Raw genomic sequence first — 20,128 nt, 5'->3', positions numbered from 1 at the left:
AAGTAGTTTATAAGAATAGTGTAATTGTAAAATCAATCGTAAAAATCTAACAGAGACATAATCACAACTCTGGGCAGTGTAATAAGAAAAAAACATTTCAATGATCACGGAAAGACCAAATAAACAAAACTAAGGCAAACTAAGACCTGGGGGCTGGATCCAGCCCAATTGCCTTCTAAATCTGGCCCACAGACGGTCCAGGAATCAGCGTGTTTTTACATGAGTAGAATGCATCTCTGGGTTATTTGTGGGGCATAGGAATTCGTTCATTCCCCCCCCCCTTCAAAATATAGTCCGGCCCCCCACAAGATCTGAGGGACAGTGGACTGGCCCCCTGCTGAAAACGTTTGCTGACCCCTGTCTAGACTCTCCTTTGTGGGGATTATATATATATATATATATATATATATATATATATATATATATACACACACACACACACACATACACACAAGGAGTACATAGGGCAGCTCAGAAGCAAGGCTAGTATACAGTGGTCAAAATTTTGGCAAACGTGCCACAAATCAAGTTTAGATTCTCGGATGATGCTGTTCTGCTGTACAACTACTGTTTTCGATGTGGCTTTGGGCAAATGGAACTGAACCATTACATGTCTCCATATGTCCCTGTCCATGTGTCCATTCTTCATCAGAGGACCTTCTCAGGGTTCCCCTGCCATCTTGGGGGCACAGTGGGTCCTTACCTTGCAAAGTATATCCAACACCGTTATTGTTACTGTAAGGCATCAGAAGATCTCGGGGGGGGGGGGGACACAGAAATTCCAGATAGTGGTGATTAATATGCTACAGAATGTTTTAGCCAAGTAAACATTTCAGAAGAAACCCAAAGAGTACAGCGTAGTCAAGTCCGCAAGTCTCCTGTTCCCATAGGCGCCGACTCCATGGGGCCTGAGGGGGCCTGAGCCCCCTCAAAAATTCGTTTGGGGGGGCTCTGCCCCCCCAATAATTTAAGAAAATCATTAGTTATATTATGCTTATTTAGAGAGGGGGTGGGGTTGCGGGCTCTCGACCCATCAACAATCTCGCGGGGCTGCCGTCAGCCCCCTCGAGTAGCGGGGATTCCCCCTAGCTCATTAATATTCACCGCCCACGGCGGCAGCCAATCGGCTGCCGCAAAGGGCGGGCCCTCACAGGTTCACTTAAGGTCGGGGCAGCCCGGGGCTCGCCCCTTTCGTTCCCCCAGCAGCAGCGGTTTGGAGGTCTTGGGCCCCCCCAATATTTTTTATAAGTCGGTATGGGCCCCCCCAATATTTTTTATAAGTCGGCGCCCCTGCCTGTTCCTATCCGTTAATGCCACAAACGTTTCAACCTTTGCCACTCCTAACAGCAACATACAGATTAGTCACCCAGATTGGCAGATCATTGGCCACACAGGTAATTTGCTGTTCTGCTGCTTGTGTGGGTGTTTTCCTAGTAGCAGTGAAAACACTCCTTAGGCCATGTCAGGAATTTGTTAAATATATATTTTGGCATTCGAGTGACTAAGAGTTTGGGATGGTTGTAGCATGCTGTCCTGATGAATGAGTGAATGAGTATGTTTGTGCTTTTTTCCTTCCACTGGGTGTCGCTGTAGCACCATTAAAAATATTTAAATAGGGCATTAAAATATGCTGTGTTTGAATATTTCTTCTAGCCTTTAGCCTAAATGATGTTTCATAACTAGAAAGTTAATATTTCCGAATTTGCTTTGAAAATGGTAATTTTGTATCATAGCCCTGATGAATTAGTTCTTTTGTGAACTTTTAATTTTATTTAAAATGGCATTGTCATATAATTTATCTTTTTTTTAAAAAAAAATTAAATAATTTCCCACCTAGTTTAAAAACAATAAAACAAAGTGAGGGATAAATGTGAAACACATTTTTATGGACAGTAGACATAAATAATATAGATGACTGGTGTGTCTTGCACTTCACGGAAGTAATACAAACCTGAGGAAATGAGCTAAAAAGAAGGGAGGAAAGGGAAGCATAAAAATATCAATAGAATTCCACAAAAAACTGCACCATTTCAACATAGTCCATAATTAGTGTTTTTTATTTTATTTCCTCATTTCTACCATAAAATATTGATAATAGCACCAGCCGAGGTGTAGCTTGAACAGGCTATCTAAGAATATTCCTTATTTCAAAAAACTTTGGATCATAACACCCGTGCCAGAAGGCACTCCCACCACAAATAAAAAGACATTCCTCTATTTCCACATCCTTTCCAACAACTGGAAGATTGACTGGAGGTGATGAGGAAGAGTTGAATGGGTGTATAAATGTCATCTGTAATTTATTTTTACTGCTAAGTTCCATTGTTCTGGCTGGTACTGAATTAAAAATATTTCCCCTCCAGAACCTTTTTCATATATTCTCTACATTCTGCAGTGTTCCCTTGCAGGTTTGTTTTCCATGTAAGTGCCAAGCTATTTGCATATACATTAAGTACGTTATTATATCTTGCTCTACAGTTTACATACAAATGCTTATAATTTGTACTATTGTACTATAAATCTGGGACGCGGGTGGCGCTGTGGGTAAAAGCCTCAGCGCCTAGGGCTTGCCGATCGAAAGGTCGGCGGTTCTAATCCCCGCGGCGGGGTGAGCTGACGTCTTTCGGTCCCAGCTCCTGCCCACCTAGCAGTTCGAAAGCACCCTTAAGTGCAAGTAGATAAATAGGTACTGCTTTATAGCGGAAAGGTAAACGGCGTTTCCGTGTGCTGCGCTGGCTCGCCAGAGCAGCTTCGTCACGCCGGCCACGTGACCCGGAAGTGTCTCTGGACAGCGCTGGCCCCCGGCCTCTTAAGTGAGATGGGCGCACAACCCTAGAGTCGGACACGACTGGCCCATATGGGCAGGGGTACCTTTACCTTTACTATAAATCTACTATTGTACTATAAATCTACCATTGCAGATCTATAGATATAGGGATATTGCGCACATAACATAAAGAGTAACAAGAGTAAATATATAAACAAATGTACGGTCTGGTTTGCATGAGAATGAGCAAGTCCGAAGGTTCCCATTTTTATGTTGTGAACTGCCCTGTCATCTTCAGATAAAGGGTGAAATACAAATTTAATAAATAATAATAGCAATAATACCCAGAAGGGAAATCAAGGCCGCTTAGCACTTCTGGTGTGCTAGCCAGATGTGAGCCACAATGTGACTTAGTGATGTGTGAACCAAGGTCTGTGGTTTGTCTCCCCCCAAAAAACCCAACCTGAAACCAATAATAGCTCTTGGTTTACTGCTCTTGGTAGGTCTGGGCAGACTGTGTAAAGCTAAACCATGGCAAGTTGCAAGCAGTGCAAAGCAGCTGCTGTTTTCCTTCAGGGTCCCTAGGTGCATGCTTCGTTGATTTATTGCTTAGTGCAAGTGTGCAGGTTCTGGAGAAGGAGATAGAATCATAGAATCATAGAGTTGGAATAGACCACAAGGGCCATCGAGTCCAACCCCCTGCCAAGCAGGAAACACCATCAGAGCACTCCTGACATATGGTTGTCAAGCCTCTGCTTAAAGACCTCCAAAGAAGGAGACTCCACCACACTCCTTGGCAGCAAATTCCACTGTCGAACAGCTCTTACTGTCAGGAAGTTCTTCCTAATGTTTAGGTGGAATCTTCTTTCTTGTAGTTTGGATCCATTGCTCCGTGTCCGCTTCTCTGGAGCAGCAGAAAACAACCTTTCTCCCTCCTCTATATGACATCCTTTTATATATTTGAACATGGCTATCATATCACCCCTTCACCTCCTCTTCTCCAGGCTAAACATACCCAGCTCCCTTAGCCGTTCCTCATAAGGCATCGTTTCCAGGCCTTTGACCATTTTGGTTGCCCTCCTCTGGACACGTTCCAGTTTGTCAGTGTCCTTCTTGAACTGTGGTGCCCAGAACTGGACACAGTACTCCAGGTGAGGGCTGACCAGAGCAGAATACAGGGGCACTACTACTTCCCTTGATCTAGATGCTATACTACTATTGATGCAGCCCAGATGGCAGCCGATTTGCTGCTTCCTGGACATTTTGGTTGCAGCTTGTGGTTAGTCTGGAAAAAGCCGAGCCACAAGTCCAGCTTTGGATGATTCCCTAAGTCAAACTAAGCTCAGCTTGGTGCAACAGCAAAACTACCACAGTCTCTTGGTGGTTCGGCTTTAGGTGTTGTGCAAACCAAGCCTATGTCTGCTTACAGCAATGCCTTATCTAGTACAGTGGAACCTCGGGTTAAGTACTTAATTCGTTCCGGAGGTCCGTTCTTAACCTGAAACTGTTCTTAACCTGAAGAACCACTTTAGCTAATGGGGCCTCCTCCTGCTGCTGCCGCGCCGCCGGAGCACGATTTCTGTTCTCATCTTGAAGCAAAGTTCTTAACCTGAAGCACTATTTCTGGGTTAGCGGAGTCTGTAACCTGAAGCGTATGTAACACGAGGTACCACTGTATCGTAAAGTAGATTAAATGAAGCCAGTTATTAAACTGCCCTATTTTTAATCTTCTGTCTCTCAACAGTATACATCCCATAAACTTTACCATTCCTACTACTCTCTAAATCAGGGGTCAGCAAACTTTTCCAGCAGGGGGCTGGTCCACTGTCCCTCAGATCTTGTGGGGGGCCAGACTATATTCGGGGGGGGGGTGATGAACGAATTCCTATGCCCCACAAATAACCCAGAGATGCATTTTAAATAAAAGCACACATTCTACCCATGTAAAAATACGCTGGTTCCCGGACTGTCCGCGGGCCGGATTGAGAAGGCAATTGGACCACATCAGATTGGTGGGCCTTAGTTTGCCTACCAATGTCTAAATCATTCTTCACAGACCTGGTACCTTCCAGATGCATTGAACTACAAATCCCATCAGCCCCAGCCAGGACGTGCAGGTTGTAGCCCAACAATATGTGGAGGGCCCCTTTACAACCCCCTCTTGGAAATAGTCTACTGTGGGTTCTGGACCACTTTTGCTTTTCATTTTCAGGAGAAGTGATTGACTTCACAGTTCAGCATGCCGTTTCTGAAGCCAACGGAGGAAGACCCAACGCTTCCAAGATAGCTGTGATCATTGTATCTGCCCCATCACAAGATTCCGTGGAGGCTGCTGTATATTCTGCAAGAGTCAATAGTAAATATTCTGCCACTATTTTTATTTTTATAGTACGAGGGTATTTTGGAAAGTAACTCAATTTTTTAAAATAAGCCCTGGGAATTGTTGTTGTTAGTAGAACAACAACAACAATAACTGTGGATATGTTGGGACAAATGAATGTCTGGCAGAAAAATGATTAAGAGTTCCTTTTTCCTCTACATTGTCTCTGCTGCAAAGTACCCCTTTCTGAGACCAGAGGCTTTGCAACCATGAAAACATGCAAGTAAATCCCACTCCCTCAATGTCACAGCACACACGGGTCCCGCTCCCAAGCACAGCCTTCCCCTCCCTGGCTCTCTCCAGATGTTTTGCATTCAGACCCTCCAAGTGTCCCTATTTTGCAGGGACAGTCCCACATTTACAGAAGCTGTCCCGGTTTCTAATGCCTTGCTCTACCTTTGGACATCCTATTTTCATTGGAGAAATGTTGGAGGGTATAGAGCTGCATGTGGAGACCCCCAAAACTACCCCCAAAATAAAGACACAATAGACACAGAATTTAGTTTTAGGTTTTTGGCATTAATTTTTGGCATCTTTATTGATTACAGCATGTGAGTGGTTGCTTAGGCATTGGTTCCAGACTACCTGAATCTGCACAGTGGCAGGAACAGGACTGACACTGGGCACCACCGTATGTCAGTAAGGGAAAGCATCCTGGGGGAGCGAGAAGCTGGCTTCGATCTCACAGCTCACCGCAGATGCTCCCAGGGGCTCTGGCGTGGCCCTAGCCCCTTGACAGGGTTTGGGCAAAAGCAAGGCGAGCCCCTGGATTCCTTTAATGGAATTCCCTAGCAGCAATGATGGAGGGGCAGGCACAGCCAACCACGTCCCCTCCCCAAAACATTGAAATAATGCCTAACCGCCAACCTTACAAAGTTGTGACGATTTGCTACACGGTGGGCAAAAACAAATGGCAACAGCCAATCAGTCAAATGGCAAAATTCCTACCGGGCCCCTACTGCAAGACAGACAACCCCTAGACAGGCATAGCAAGGCCAAAGAACAGCCCTAAATATAGGGTGGGAGGGCGGGTGATCTGATGCACATCGTGAGAAAGAGAAGCTCTCTAGCTGAGTCCAGCCTGTTAAATAGCCCCTTGGCAGCCAGTAGACACCCAAACCAGCCAAATTTCAGCCCCAGCAACCAAGGGGCAAACAATGGTGTGTTGTGGCTATCCAAACAGTCCTGCCCCACAAGAGGGAGGCAGTTTATGGTGATCTCACTGCAACATGTGCCCTCCATGATGGAGGACATGATTTATCTGACCCCATGCCATCTGAAGGTTGCCCTGTATAGGGAAGTTTTTAAATGTTTAATGTTTTATTATAAATGTTTATATATATTGCAAGCAGTTCAGAGTGGCTGGGGCAACCCAGTCAGATGAGTGGGGAATAATAATAATAATAATAATAATAATAATATAAATAAGTTAAAGAACTTCCAATGAAGCAAGTCCACCACCTTCTAAGGGTGTATTTCAATATCCCAAACTTTTCCTTAGGGGTCGCACTGCTTCCCATTGGAGTTGGAGACAGATATGAGAGGGCACAACTGAGGACTTTAGCTGGGTCATCTGCCCCTGACAGGATAATCGAGCTGCAACGGTTTGATGACCTTCCAACTCTGCTGGCACCGGGTGATACATTTTCCAGGAAACTTTGCACAGGTGAGCTTCAGAAAAACAAACCAAAAGAAAACAACATCACCACAACAAGATATCTAAGGTGCACTCTTTGGTTTTTTAATTGCTTCCATTATTCTCAGAAATTGCCGCTCTCTTTTCATAAGCTAGAGGATCCTACTTTGTAGAAGTTCTTCAACTATGCCAGTTCATCACATAGTGAGAGATGAAGAACAAAACTTGTTAAGAAGAAATGGAGACTATGAGCTACGCATTGCCAACTCCCACCCCCACTCCCACCCTGGTTATTTATCTGTTTTGTAGCTTAAAACAAATTTTGTCAGAAAGCGAGAAACTTAGAAAGGTCCCAAGTCCAGTATAGGGTCAAGTTGGGTGTGAATAGGGCCACCACTGGTAAGGGTGGACAAATCTGGTCTGTCGTAGTCTGTGGGCATCTTGAGGTCCGTCCCATTCTGCTCCTGGGTGGGTTTTTTTAGGATGATTCCATGACCATAAAAAAGGAAATCAACAGAGTTACAGTCTCCATTCCTGTGCTGATCTTCCATTCCTCGTTTAGAAGGAAGAGGCTATATAGTCATTTGTTAGAATATATTTCGGGCTAATTTTCTTCTGAAGCTTGTATTTTATTTTATTTTTACCATACTTTTTATTGAATTTTGTGGATATATCAAAATTGAGAACATAATAAAAATATGAGGAGCAAAACTTAAAACCCACGAAGGATGATTCCTCAGGATACTACAGCAACAATAACATATGTTGTGACACGTGGGCGGTGCTGAAACCTGTATTTTTTGAACCCAGTTTAGTAGTCGTTAGCACCCTGCATAAATGAGATATTCTAAATGTGTAATGATTGCTTCTCTTTCAGAGCCTCTCTTAGAGTGCATAGATGAGGATGGGAATGTGAGGGCAGTAAGTAGATGCAGTATATGTTTATATTTACATAATATTTACATTGACATAACTTAAAGGTACTATGTGGATGTCCAACTGATCAAATCAGCCTGCAAAGCCACTTGTCTTGGAGAACGTCTCTAGATGACTTCTGTTTTATGGGACTGGGTGTGCGGAGGAATAAATGCCTTTTAGGTTGACGGTGCTCAACCATGGAACAAGAGCTTATTGTTTTTGGCTAATATATCAGAACTGCCAACATTTAGCAAAACATCAGGGGAGTGGAGAATGTATAGCCCCATCCCAAACGTGGTGCCACCTAATGTGGCCCTATCTTATCTGGTATTTCTAGTAAATTTTAACCAAGGTGTAGTAAAAAGGACCATCTACTGTTTCATTCCTGATGTTTTCATGTTGGAAGATGTAAGAGAGATTCTACGCTTTACTGTCATGTTTCTTTTTTGGATTTTGTACGATTATGCATGAACTCATATACTCTCATCGTAAAGTCCTTCATAGGACCAAGTACCATTCTCCTCAAGCGCTGTATTCCATCATATTAATTGTTTCGCATTCTGGCATGTCTTTCTTGCAGAGGGGACAATCCAGTCAGAGTTAAAGACAACTAAATCCCATTGTGGCGCTGTGGGTAAAATCCTCAGCGCCTAGGGCTTGCTGATCGAAAGGTTGGCGGTTCGAATTCCCACGGCAGGGTGTGGTCCCGTTGCTCGGTCCCAGCGCCTGCCAACCTAGCAGTTCGAAAGCACCCCCGGGTGCAAGTAGATAAATAGGGACCGCTTACTGGCGGGAAGGTAAACGGCGTTTCCGTGTGCTGCGCTGGCTCGCCAGATGCAGCTTTGTCACGCTGGCCACGTGACCTGGAAGTGTCTCCGGACAGCGCTGGCCCCCAGCCTCTTAAGTGAGATGGGCGCACCACCCTAGAGTCGGACACGACTGGCCCGTACAGGCAGGGCCAGTTAAATCCCATTGATCTCAGTGGAGCAAACATATATACATTAAGGTTACCAGACATCCCCATTTCCCAGGGACACTCCCCAGATTTACAAATCAGTCCCCTGACAAAATCCATCTAGGAAGTTGAAAAGGGTCCCTGGATTCATTGAAAAAAAAATATGGTAACCTTAATATACATGCTTAATTCTCCTATTGAAATCAGTGGGAGTTTAAAACACTGACTTTGGCTGGTTCACGTCCAAGTGTTTCTCTACATCGTTCATATTTTTGCACACATAAAAAAAAAAAACCCTGTTCCTTTCTTTTATTTAATTGTCCAAGGCTATTTTAGCAGCCCAAGGGCAGTATCATCTTGCTTGCTAGTTTTAGACTGTAGATCAGTCTGGTGGCTACTTACCAAATGCTCTTCCATTGTTATCATTTAAACATAGAATCCTATTTTAACTTCAGTATGTCGTTTTTGCTCAGCCTGGTGACAAATGGACATTGCTGGATCAATGTCACACTGTGACATGCTTCCCGGGTGGCCGCACAGCTCTGGAGACCCATGGAATTAATTGTGAGAAGATGCCCAGACCAACATGTCGCAACAGTCTCCCTGCTATTAAAGTAGAGGAAACATGCGGCTGCCGTTGGGTGTGTCCATGTGAGTAGGTTGTTCAGCTGCCTTTTCATCCTCTCTCAGGTGTGATCGGTACTTGACAGAGTGAATGAGGGCAGTTTAAGAAACAGGCAGGAGAGTTTCAGCTTACCTGAACTTAACACATAGAGCGAAGCAACACATCTTTACAAATGATCAGTTAAATTAGACTCTATACGTCTATAAGTAGAGGATACGTGTGAAAGCAGGTAGCCTGGAAGAAAGCTGAAAGTGGCGCTAGGAAGGCGTGGGTTGGCAGGTCGAAAACTGCTCACTTTCAGGAGCCGGGCTGCAGACAGCAGCTTTCTCTCAACCATTGCCAGCTGCCTCCTCTTGCCACCTGCAATTGTGGTACTAAAGCGCAGTAGAGGACTGGCGCAGTGGTACAGAGAGCAAGGCACCAGAATCCAACCGCTCAGTTTCCCCTGTTGCTTTGCCTGTCAACAAAGAGAAGATTCAGGGAGGTAGCTGTGTTGGTCTGACGCAGTCGAAATAAATAAACAAATTAAATAATTGCCCAGTAGCACCTTAGAGAGCAACTAAGTTTGTTCTGGGTATAAGCTTTCGTGTGCATGCACACTTCTTCAGATACCTTCAGAGAGGCTATTTGAAGAAGTGTACATGCACACGAAAGTGTATACAGTAATACCTCCGCAAACATCCGCCTCGTCTAGCGTCCATTCCGGTGAACGTCCGCAGCAAACCCAGAAGCACCAGAACGGGTTACTTCCGGGTTTGCCGCTTGCGCATGTGCAGAACCGCTCCGTGCATGTGCGCAGAGGCAGCACTTTGCCTTGCGTACTTTTTGGCTAGCAGCCGGGGCTCTGGAACAGATCCCAGTCGCAAAACAAGGTACGGCTGTACCCAGAACAAACTTAGTTGGTCTCTAAGGTGCTACTGGACAATTTTTTATTTTTTTATTTATTTCTACAAAGAGAAGGTTTGCTTAAAATGATCAGGTCCCCTGATGGTCGTTTTTGTTTTCTTCCTTCCGCTTTACAGGCACATGCATGGGAAGTTCAACCAGGCATATTGTCACCTTCGATGGACTGGATTTCAAACTAACAGGCAATTGTTCCTACACATTGTTTGAAGACAAAGAACATGATATTGAGGTTGTTCTTCGCAACAGGCCTTGCAGTTTAACCCCAAGATTCAATTGCATGAATGCCATGGCGATCACATACAAGGGGTCGTCTGTGCTGCTCTTCAGCAACATGACGGTAAGCCATTGTAGTGGGAATAATGCTTGACTGGGGACTAGATAAGCAGCTTAGAGTTGTGGTATAGCCAATGAAAAAGAAACGAGCCTGGTAAATACCCTCGTATTTACGGGACCGCCTCTCCTGCTCTGCCCCGCAGAGGACCTTAAGGTCCATGAATAACCATAGTTTAGAGGTCCCGGGCCCTAAGGAAGTCAGACTGTCCTCTGCCAGGGCCTTTTCAGTGATGTCTCTGACCTGGTGGAATGCTCTGTCCCATGAGACTAGGGCCCTTCAGGATTTAACCTCCTTCCGTCGGGCCTGTAAGACAGAGCTATTCCACCTGGCCTTTAATTTGAATTCAGCCTGATCTTTTATTTCCCTTCTCTTCCCTCCCCCTCCCCTTTTATGAAGATTACCCGCTCTGAGACCCACAGCTAATTCTCCCCTGGCCCAAGTAGGACCAATTCATCCAGCTAGACAAATCATTTTCCAAAATATATAGTATATGTAAAAACCAGTTCCCAATGTTCCATCTCTTTTCACCCAAAGCAGAACCTGGGACTGAGCTATGTTTACAAGAGCAGTCTTGATTCTCAGCGGCTGAAACTTGGGCCATCTTTACCTGGGGGTGCAAGGGGTGTGGGGCACCCGGGTGCCGAATTCTGGGGGGCGCCAGGCACCCGCCACTGAAGCCGCCTAAGCTCTTAACTATCTACCTGTTATGAAATAATAAGTAATTTTGATCAAGTTAGAAAAACAAAATACATATATACCTAGGTATTACCGAAATGTATACCTCCTGTTTCACTAAGGGACTTTCGACTTTGTGCACTCATTTACCAAAGACAAGCTGCACCAGCAGCGGTGCTTGTCATTCACAACAGCAGCATTTGACTCAGTGATAACGCTTGTGATTCTCAACAGTGCCGTGCGCACGAAATTAACTCTTGCATCAAAATATTATGTTATCTATGGTATTGAGCTGCTACGCGGCAGCAGGGGTCAGCGGCACCTTTGACACGACTGATGTTTCTCCTAAGTAGGTGCCTAAACAATACTTAGAAGTTTAAGTGTGGTGGTGTTGTATACTTCAGTATAAGTGTATTGTAAATAAATGAGCAAATAAAAAAGTTTGTTTCTTTTTCCTCCCTTCTTTCATAAACAAGAGATAAGGCTTAAGCGTGGTGTCTGACATAAGCATAATAAAAGTTAATTTGGGGTCTAAACTAAATTTGGGGGCGCTGGGCGGATCTTTGCACGCCGGCGGCGCATATGCTAAAGACTGCACTGGCTGAGATCTCGGGGGAGTGGAGAGTGTATAGCCCCCATCCAAAATGTGGTGACCACATAATGTAGCCCTTTCCTGTCCCCCAAATGAGTCAGTCATTCACCTTAATCACCCAGTGCTTTACCAGTTGCACTGGCTCCCGGTGGAGTATAGGGTCAGGTTCAAGGTGCTGGTCTTGACCTTTAAAGCCCTTTGTGGCTTAGGGCCCTCGTATTTACGGGACCGCCTCTCCTGCTCTGCCCCGCAGAGGACCTTAAGGTCCATGAATAACCATAGTTTAGAGGTCCCGGGCCTTAAGGAAGTCAGACTGTCCTCTGCCAGGGCCTTTTCAGTGATGTCTCCGACCTGGTGGAATGCTCTGTCCCATGAGACTAGGGCCCTTCAGGATTTAACCTCCTTCCGTCGGGCCTGTAAGACAGAGCTATTCCACCTGGCCTTTAATTTGAATTCAGCCTGATCTTTTATTTCCCTTCTCTTCCCTCCCTCTCCCCTTTTATGAAGATTACCTGCTCTGAGACCCACAGCTAATTCTCCCCTGGCCTCCTCGCTGGCCCAAGTAGGACTAATTCAGCCAGCTAGCCCTGGGGATTATTCTAATGCTTATTTCCCCTAAATTGATTTCTGAATTTTGAATTTTATTGTTATCCATGTTTTTATACTGTATTTTATGCTGCTTTTACAATTAAGTGTTTTAAATTTGTTGTTAGCCGCCCTTAGCCCAGTTTTTGAACCAGGAAGAGCGGGGTATAAATAAAAAATTATTATTATTATTATTATTATTATTATTATTATTATTATTATTAATCACCTACATTACCCTCAAAGCAATTCACAACAATGCATGGAAACAACAACAAGTTTTTCTCAATTCTTTTCAAACAGGTTGCTGTGAATGGCAAAACAACTAATGTTCCTTATGCCGACGGTCATGTTGCAGTCAATGTCTATGGAGCAATAATGCACGAAATCCGGTTCTCTCTTCTGGGTCACATCCTCTCCTTCACTCCAAGCAACAATGAATTTACCTTACAACTTAGCCCAAAGAGCTTCGCTTCAGAAACGCATGGCCTTTGTGGTATGTTAGAAAATTTACACTTTGGGTGGTTTTCAGGTAGTTCTCCGGTAAGGGTTTTTAGTGTTTTAAATGGTGGGTGAGCAAATCATATCAACTCAGCACAGGGTTTTCCAGAGGAAGCACTGGGACAAAACAAGAACAACAAGAACAACAAGAATTGATTACAGTGGTGCCCCGCAAGACGAATGCCTCGCAAGACGGAAAACCCGTTAGACGAAAGGGTTTTCCGTTTTGGAGGTGCTTCGCAAAACGAATTTCCTATGGGCTTGCTTCGCAAGACGAAAATGTCTTGCGAGTTCCTGCAGGGTTTTTTCCCTCCCCCCCCCTTTTTCCCAAGCCACTAAGCTGCTTATCAGCTGATCCGCTAAGCCGCTAAGCCGCTTAACAGCTGATCGCTAAGCCGCTTATCAGCTGATCAGCTAAGCCGCTTAACAGCTGATCCGCTAAGCCGCTTAACAGCTGATTGCTAAGCCGCTTATCAGCTGATCCGCTAAGCCGCTTAACAGCTGATCCGCTAAGCCGCTTATCAGCTGATCCGCTAAGCCCGCTAAGCCGCTAATAGCGCTAATCTGCTAAGCCGCTAATGGGCTTGCTTCGCAAGATGAAAAAACCGCAAGACGAAGAGACTCGCGGAACTGATTCTTTTCGTCTTGCGAGGCACCACTGTATTTATATACTGCCTATCTGACTGGATTGCCCCAGCCACTCTGGGCAGCTCCCAGCAAAAATAATAAAAACACAACACAACATCAGAACAAAAAACACTTGGACGTGCAGCTTCAAAGCCCAGACCTTTGCCTAGAAGTCTGGATGAGCCCTCTCTAGAAATAGTGTGCATTGGAGCTGGCATAAACCAACTCTCGCCATTCTCAGAAACCTTCTAGGAACTTTTGATTAGAATTGTGTCTGCCGCTCACCTAAAATACAGAAAATGTGTAGGGGGTGTAGCATTAGGTGAAGCAAATTTGAAGGGTCCTCTTCAGGTGAAATGGCTGTAGCAATTTTGAGATGGGCCTAACATAGTTTTGGTAGGATTAGCAAACGTTTTCAGGTATGGGTCTTATACATATTCTAAGCTCAATTCCCTGTTGGAGATAACTAACTTCTAAAGCTAAGATACTATAAAATTATCTTCTGTCCCTCTCCTGTAGGGATCTGTGACCAAAACAGTGGCAATGACTTGGTGCTAAGAAATGGCTCCTTTACATCCGACAGCAGCCTCTTCATTGAAGAATGGACAGTGAAGCAGCCAGGGGAGATCTGTGAGGTGAACAGAGCTGGCCAATGCGTTGGCCATGCCACGACAAAGTGCAGCATCTTGCTGTCTCCTCAGTTTTACGAATGTCACCAAATCATTCCTCCAAACTTGTACTATGCAGCTTGTGAAGAAAACAACTGCTATGGTGATGAAATATGTGAGATCATCTCTTCCTACGCACACCTCTGCAGGATGCAAAGGATCTGTGTGGATTGGAGATCTCCAGAGTTTTGTGGTAAGGATTTCACTGCTTCTTGCAGAAATACAATCTTCAGTAATCCAACTTGGTCTTTGAGCTGCCTCAAGGTTCCGAACACAATATTTAAGCTTTAGAGGTGGGGTGGGGAAGGGCAGGTTGGCCATTCCCCCTCTTGACTACCATCACGGACAACACAGACACATGTATGACGCACACACAGGTGTGAAACGTATGCCTTTTAATTCAGACTGTTGTCCTCCCTGCTTATAACTGATTTTGATTTTGCTGCCTCCCAGCAGTAACCATGCAAATATGTCTACAAGTTCATAAGCAGGGTGTGAAGAAAGTAGCCCTCCGCTCTGGTTTCTTCCCAGCTTTTGAAGTTCAGAGAAATACTACTTTGGACATATAGGCTGGTTTTGTTTTGTTTCTATTATTAAACCATCCTCACTAATAGCTGTGGTTAGATTGGTTGTTTACACTGACTGTGGTAACTCCTTTACAAAGATGACTAAGGGTGAAAGGAAATACAATTAAATGCATGCAATTAACCGTGGTGAGAATTGCTCTTTGAAATTCAGTTGGAGGTTTGGTAAGCCACACCTTGATTTGGATCCTCCCACACTTTCTCTTTGCTGGGGCAGAGAGAGGTCCGTTTTTCTCAAGTTGACCCTTCCCCCTTCCCACTCCAATGGAGTCAACCATCACGGGCTCCCCAGTCTTGACTGGGACCTACACCTATTGCCAATCAACTTCATTGTTTTATTATGAATCCTAGTATTATGACGAAAGGAGAATGCTTTCTGTTCACTCTTCCCATCCTACTCATAATTTGCTATCTCTAGCATATCCAGCCTCTTCATGTTTCAACCTTTTCTCACAGAGAGGGTGCTCCAACCCTTTGCTCAGTTTTGCGGGCTTATGTGGGAAATACATGTGATTGCCACTGGCAGTGGTGGAGCTTCATGCTCCGGCACCAGGGGGGGGGGCAGAGAGCAGGCGGGAGCGGGGCTGGCGCGCATCCCGGGGGCGTGGCACGCCGCCTGCAGGGGCATGGCACCCAGCGCGGGCAGGGGAGGCAGCCACGATGGCACCCACCAGGATCACGCTGCCCAGGGCGGTGTGCTCCCCCCGCACTCCTCTTCTCCACCAGTGGCCATTGGTAGTCTAAATTGACGCCAAGCTCTGCTTTCTAAGGCTAGAAGATGGTTGTTGAGCTTTCGCCCCGGAAAGTTGAAAACGGCTGGTCGTGGTATCATCTCACATTTGCTCTAGAGGGGGTGAGCCAGGAAATGTAACAAACCCTTCCTCTTCAGAGGCAGCATACCTTGGAATACCTAAGGCAGTTGTCCATGCTTTATTTCTGGACTTCTCAGAGACGTATATTTGGTCATTGTTGGAAACATGAAGATTGATTAAGTGGACCCGTGATCTTTTAAGACTCTTCTTATGTTCCAGTTTCAAAAATCCATTTGGTCTGAGCAGGGCCGTCTTAAGTATATCCGGCGCCGTGGTGCAAAGATCCCTCCGGCGCCCCGCCCCCCGTTTCCCAGAGTTGCCAACCTTTTTACGGCACTGCCAGAAGCTTTGCAGGGCTGGAGGAGGTGGGCAGTGGCTGGAGGGTGGCTCCAGGTGCGGTGCTGCTTCAGCAAGGCGGGCGAGGGCAGTGAGCTGATGCTGGGAAGCGCCACGCCCAGCCTCCACCTCTTCCCTGGCGCCCTCCAGAACTTGGCGCCCCGCGCCACTTGCCTCTATGGGCAAGATGCCCCTGGGCCTGAGATGCCAGTAAATAAAAAGTGACTATCTTCAACAGGAAATTAAGTGTATTTTACATCACTTTGTTTTCTTAAAAACAATAGGCTGTCTCCAAGACAAATCTTGGATATAAATTTTGAATATTTCATAATTCTCTTGTCTACTGTTAACTCCCGCTGCTCTACTGATCTGCCCTCTTTCTCCCTAGAAGGACACAGTGAAGGGTGTTCTACTGTACAGTATTGCTCTTTTCCCTCTCACTCTTTATAATATTCCTCTGTTACTCAAGCACACAAGCCTGCACATAAAATAACCACTGCCTGAAAGGTTGGTGCAACCACAACAAAAGGTGCAGTCTAGTCTCCACCTTGCAAGTATATGAAGTATATGAAAAACACATCTCTGTGTTTTTGGTGGTGTCATTTGTCCTTCAGACCCAAGCAGAGAAGAAATTGAAAGCGAATTTAGGCAGAATGAAATAGATTTCAGTTCTTAGAGAACTGCACAAGACGTATTTGAGAAGACACTGTTATTGTAGCCTAGTGTTTTAAGAAACTACCTACTGCAAATACTCCATAAGGAATAATCTGAGAAAAAGAGAGAGAGGGAGAATGAGAGAGAAAGCACTGCCTGCCATTTCCTGGATTTAGTGAGAAAGCCAGCTTTCCCGTCATAGCATCCAAGGCTCAGGCATTTTAATAACCTCTCTGAATTCCTCAGATTCTCAGCTTGTGACATAGCCACATACAGCCAAAGAACTCCCCAATTTAACTACCAGTTCGCATAAAGTAGTCTTTGGTGTATTAACAATGGCATCTTCTTTCCCTGTTTCTTAGGAGCAGGTGCATGTCTTAGGGTGGCCAGGAATAGCATTGTCAATTACAAGGACATTGTGCAGAATACACGAATGACTCAGTGGACAGCATTGCTTAATCACTGTAACACTGCAGACCAATAAAAATACGTATAGGTTTACCAAACCTAATTTAACCTACTTCTGCAGATCTCTGTTTGAGAACTAGTTAATTCCTGGAGCTGCAATGTAATTCTTCATGGAGCTCCCACCAGGTTGCGGTACTGCTGTTGCATTTGTTGTCACACCCCTTAAGGCCAGGGAGAAGAAGGGATCTTAAAGGTGGGTGGGTAGATGGAAAGCAGGGGTTCACAACTGTCCTTATTCATAAGGCAAATGGTTTGTTGTTTAGTTGTTTAGTCATGTCCGACTCTTCGTGACCCCATGGACGAGAACACGGCAGGCACTTCTGTCTTCCACTGCCTCCCACAGTTTGGTCAAACTCATGCTGGTAGCTTTGAGAACACTGTCCAACCATCTCGTCCTCTGTCGTCCCCTTCTCCTTGTGCCCTCAATCTTTCCCAACATCAGGGTCTTTTCCAGGGAGTCTTCTCTTCTCATGAGGTGGCCAAAGTATTGGAGCCTCAGCTTCAGGATCTGTCCTTCCAGTGAGCACTCAGGGCTGATTTCCTTAAGAATGGATAGGTTTGATCTTCTTGCAGTCCATGGGACTCTCAAGAGTCTCCTCCAGCACCATAATTAAAAAGCATCAATTCTTTGTCAATCAGCCTTCTTTATGGTCCAGCTCTCACTTCCATACATCACTACTGGGAAAACCATAGCTTTAACTATACAGACCTTTGTTGGCAAGGTGATGTCTCTGCTATTTAAGATGCTGTCTAGGTTTGTCATTGCTTTTCTCCCAAGAAGCAGGCGTCTTTTAATTTCGTGGCTGCTCTCACCATCTGCAGTGATCATGGAGCCCAAGAAAGTAAAATCTCTCACAGCCTCCATTTCTTCCCCTTCTATTTGCCAGGAGGTGATGGGACCAGTGGCAATGATCTTCATTTTTTTGATGTTGAGCTTCAAACCATATTTTGTGCTCTCCTCTTTCACCCTCATTAAAAGGTTCTTTAAATCCTCCTCACTTTCTGCCATCAAGGTTGTGTCATCTGCATATCTGAGGTTGTTGATATTTCTTCCGTCGATCTTAATTCCGGCTAGGGATTCATCCAGCCCAGCCTTTCGCATGATGAATTCTGCATATAAGTTAAATAAGCAGGGGGACAATATACAGCCTTGTCGTACTCCTTTCCCAATTTTGAACCAATCAGTTGTTCCATATCCAGTTCTAACTGTAGCTTCTTGTCCCACATAGAGATTTCTCAGGAGACAGATGAGGTGATCAGGCACTCCCATTTCTTTAAGAACTTGCCATAGTTTGCTGTGGTCGACACAGTCAAAGGCTTTTGCATAGTCAATGAAGCAGAAGTAGATGTCTTTCTGGAACTCTCTAGCTTTCTCCATAATCCAGCGCATGTTTGCAATTTGGTCTCTGTTTCCTCTGCCTCTTCTAAATCCAGCTTGCACTTCTGGGAGTTCTCGATCCACATACTGCTTGAGCCTTCCTTGTAGAATTTTAAGCATAACCTTGCTAGCGTGTGAAATGAGTGCAATTGTGCGGTAGTTGGAGCATTCTTTGGCACTGCCCTTCTTTGGGATTGGGATGTAGACTGATCTTCAAATGGTTTACTTTACAACATTTCTCTGGGTGTCCTAATATTAGGGCTTGAACGAGAAACTATATGGGCTGTATCTGGAACCTGTCCCAATGAGTATCTTGGACTGTGTGTGTGCAGGACCTGGACATCTCTTTTGAACAGGAGCCTGTGATGCTGGCTTCAACAACTGGCCAGCAGCATGAAGCCTGTGTATTGACCATGCCTGTCATTCTGCCCTTGCCTGGTCAACAGGCCAGTAACTTTCGCCTGTTGCACTTCAGGTTCTAGCCCCTTGATTCTTCAGCTCCAGCCACTGACCCTAGGGATTCTGAGCTAGAGAACATAGCGTCCAGGTTCAGATTTAGGATTACCTGCCGTCCCCTCTTGGCCCTGATTCGTGAGTTTGACAATGATTGTACCTCTGGTGTTGATTTGCAGTGGATTTTTCAGCTAGCTGTTCCATTTTCCACTGCCTCCCTGAAAAGTTGGGCAATGCGCAATATGTATCTCCTCTTTCCCCCCAGCCTAATTTCTACACTGGCCCATTGTTAAAGGTAAAGGGACCCCTGACAGCTAAGTCCAGTCGCGAACGACTCTGGGGTTGCAGCGCTCATCTCCTTTAATGGCTGAGGGAGCCGGCCTTTGTCCGCTCCGCAGACAGTTTTTCCGGGTCATGACTAAGCCGCTTTTGGCGCAACAGAACAGCAGCACCAGAGCAGCACACGGAAACGCTGTTTACCTTCCCGCCGGAGCGGTACCTATTAATCTACTTGTACTTTTTGACATGCTTTTGAAATTGCTAGGTTGGCAGGAGCTGGGACCGAGCAACGGGAGCTCACGCCGTCTCAGGGATTCAAACTGCCAACCTTTTGATCGGCAAGCCCAAGAGCTCAGTGGTTTAGAGCACAGCACCACCCGCAGCCCATTGTTATTGACTCATAATGTGAAGGTTGCCCAATCTCTGAGCCTCTCTGCTTAAATGTTGGTTGTGCTGAGAGCCAACTGATATTCTCTAATCCTTTTCTGAAGTCTATTGATCACATTTTGTGTTGGAATCCACTTTGGGACCACATCTGAAGTGAAAAGCAGTCTACAACTTTTATAAATGAATATAAAATTGAATAGTCTTATAGTGAATTGATAAGTTAAGCTAAGTTAAGTGTGCATTGTGTTGGGAAATAGTTATGTCATGCTAAATCTACCGTCAGTCAGTTTCATTGGTTGACACTGAGTTACAATATTTGTGGAGGGAGGGGAATCTCTCGCCCACTGTTCATAATTTTGTTCTCTAAACAGATTGATATATCTGAACAGCTCACTGTGGGAAGTAATACTATTACTTTTAATATAATTTTGTTTAAACTTTTATTTATTTCATAAAATTTATATACCGCTTGATCGTAAAAACCCTCAAAGCAGTTTGCATTTTGATAATGCAATAAAACAGAGAAAAATTCACAACCCTACTTTAAAACATAATAAAGATAAAAATTACTTCAACTTTCTAAACATCTGGGAAGGCTTGTCTAAACC

The 20,128-nt window shown here is 45.0% G+C and overlaps 1 protein-coding gene across 2 annotated transcripts in view; it reads left to right on the top strand.

Moving 5' to 3' along the window:
* Nucleotides 1-20,128, top strand: part of VWF (von Willebrand factor) — a 154,252-nt gene that overhangs the window by 84,148 nt on the left and 49,976 nt on the right. For both annotated transcript variants that reach the window (XM_077930743.1, XM_077930742.1), the window contains exons 31-37: nt 4,980-5,123; nt 6,649-6,813; nt 7,661-7,704; nt 9,130-9,307; nt 10,304-10,524; nt 12,677-12,869; nt 14,021-14,362. In XM_077930743.1, the coding sequence (XP_077786869.1) occupies nt 4,980-5,123; nt 6,649-6,813; nt 7,661-7,704; nt 9,130-9,307; nt 10,304-10,524; nt 12,677-12,869; nt 14,021-14,362 (1,287 nt within the window). The remainder of the gene's footprint in view (nt 1-4,979; nt 5,124-6,648; nt 6,814-7,660; nt 7,705-9,129; nt 9,308-10,303; nt 10,525-12,676; nt 12,870-14,020; nt 14,363-20,128) is intronic.

Source organism: Podarcis muralis, chromosome 6 (assembly GCF_964188315.1).
Source record: "Podarcis muralis chromosome 6, rPodMur119.hap1.1, whole genome shotgun sequence".
In the NCBI taxonomy this organism is placed as follows: Eukaryota; Metazoa; Chordata; class Lepidosauria; order Squamata; family Lacertidae; genus Podarcis; species Podarcis muralis.
The sequence above is the reverse complement of the archived record's forward strand: the minus strand, read 5'-3'. Positions and strand labels throughout refer to the sequence as shown.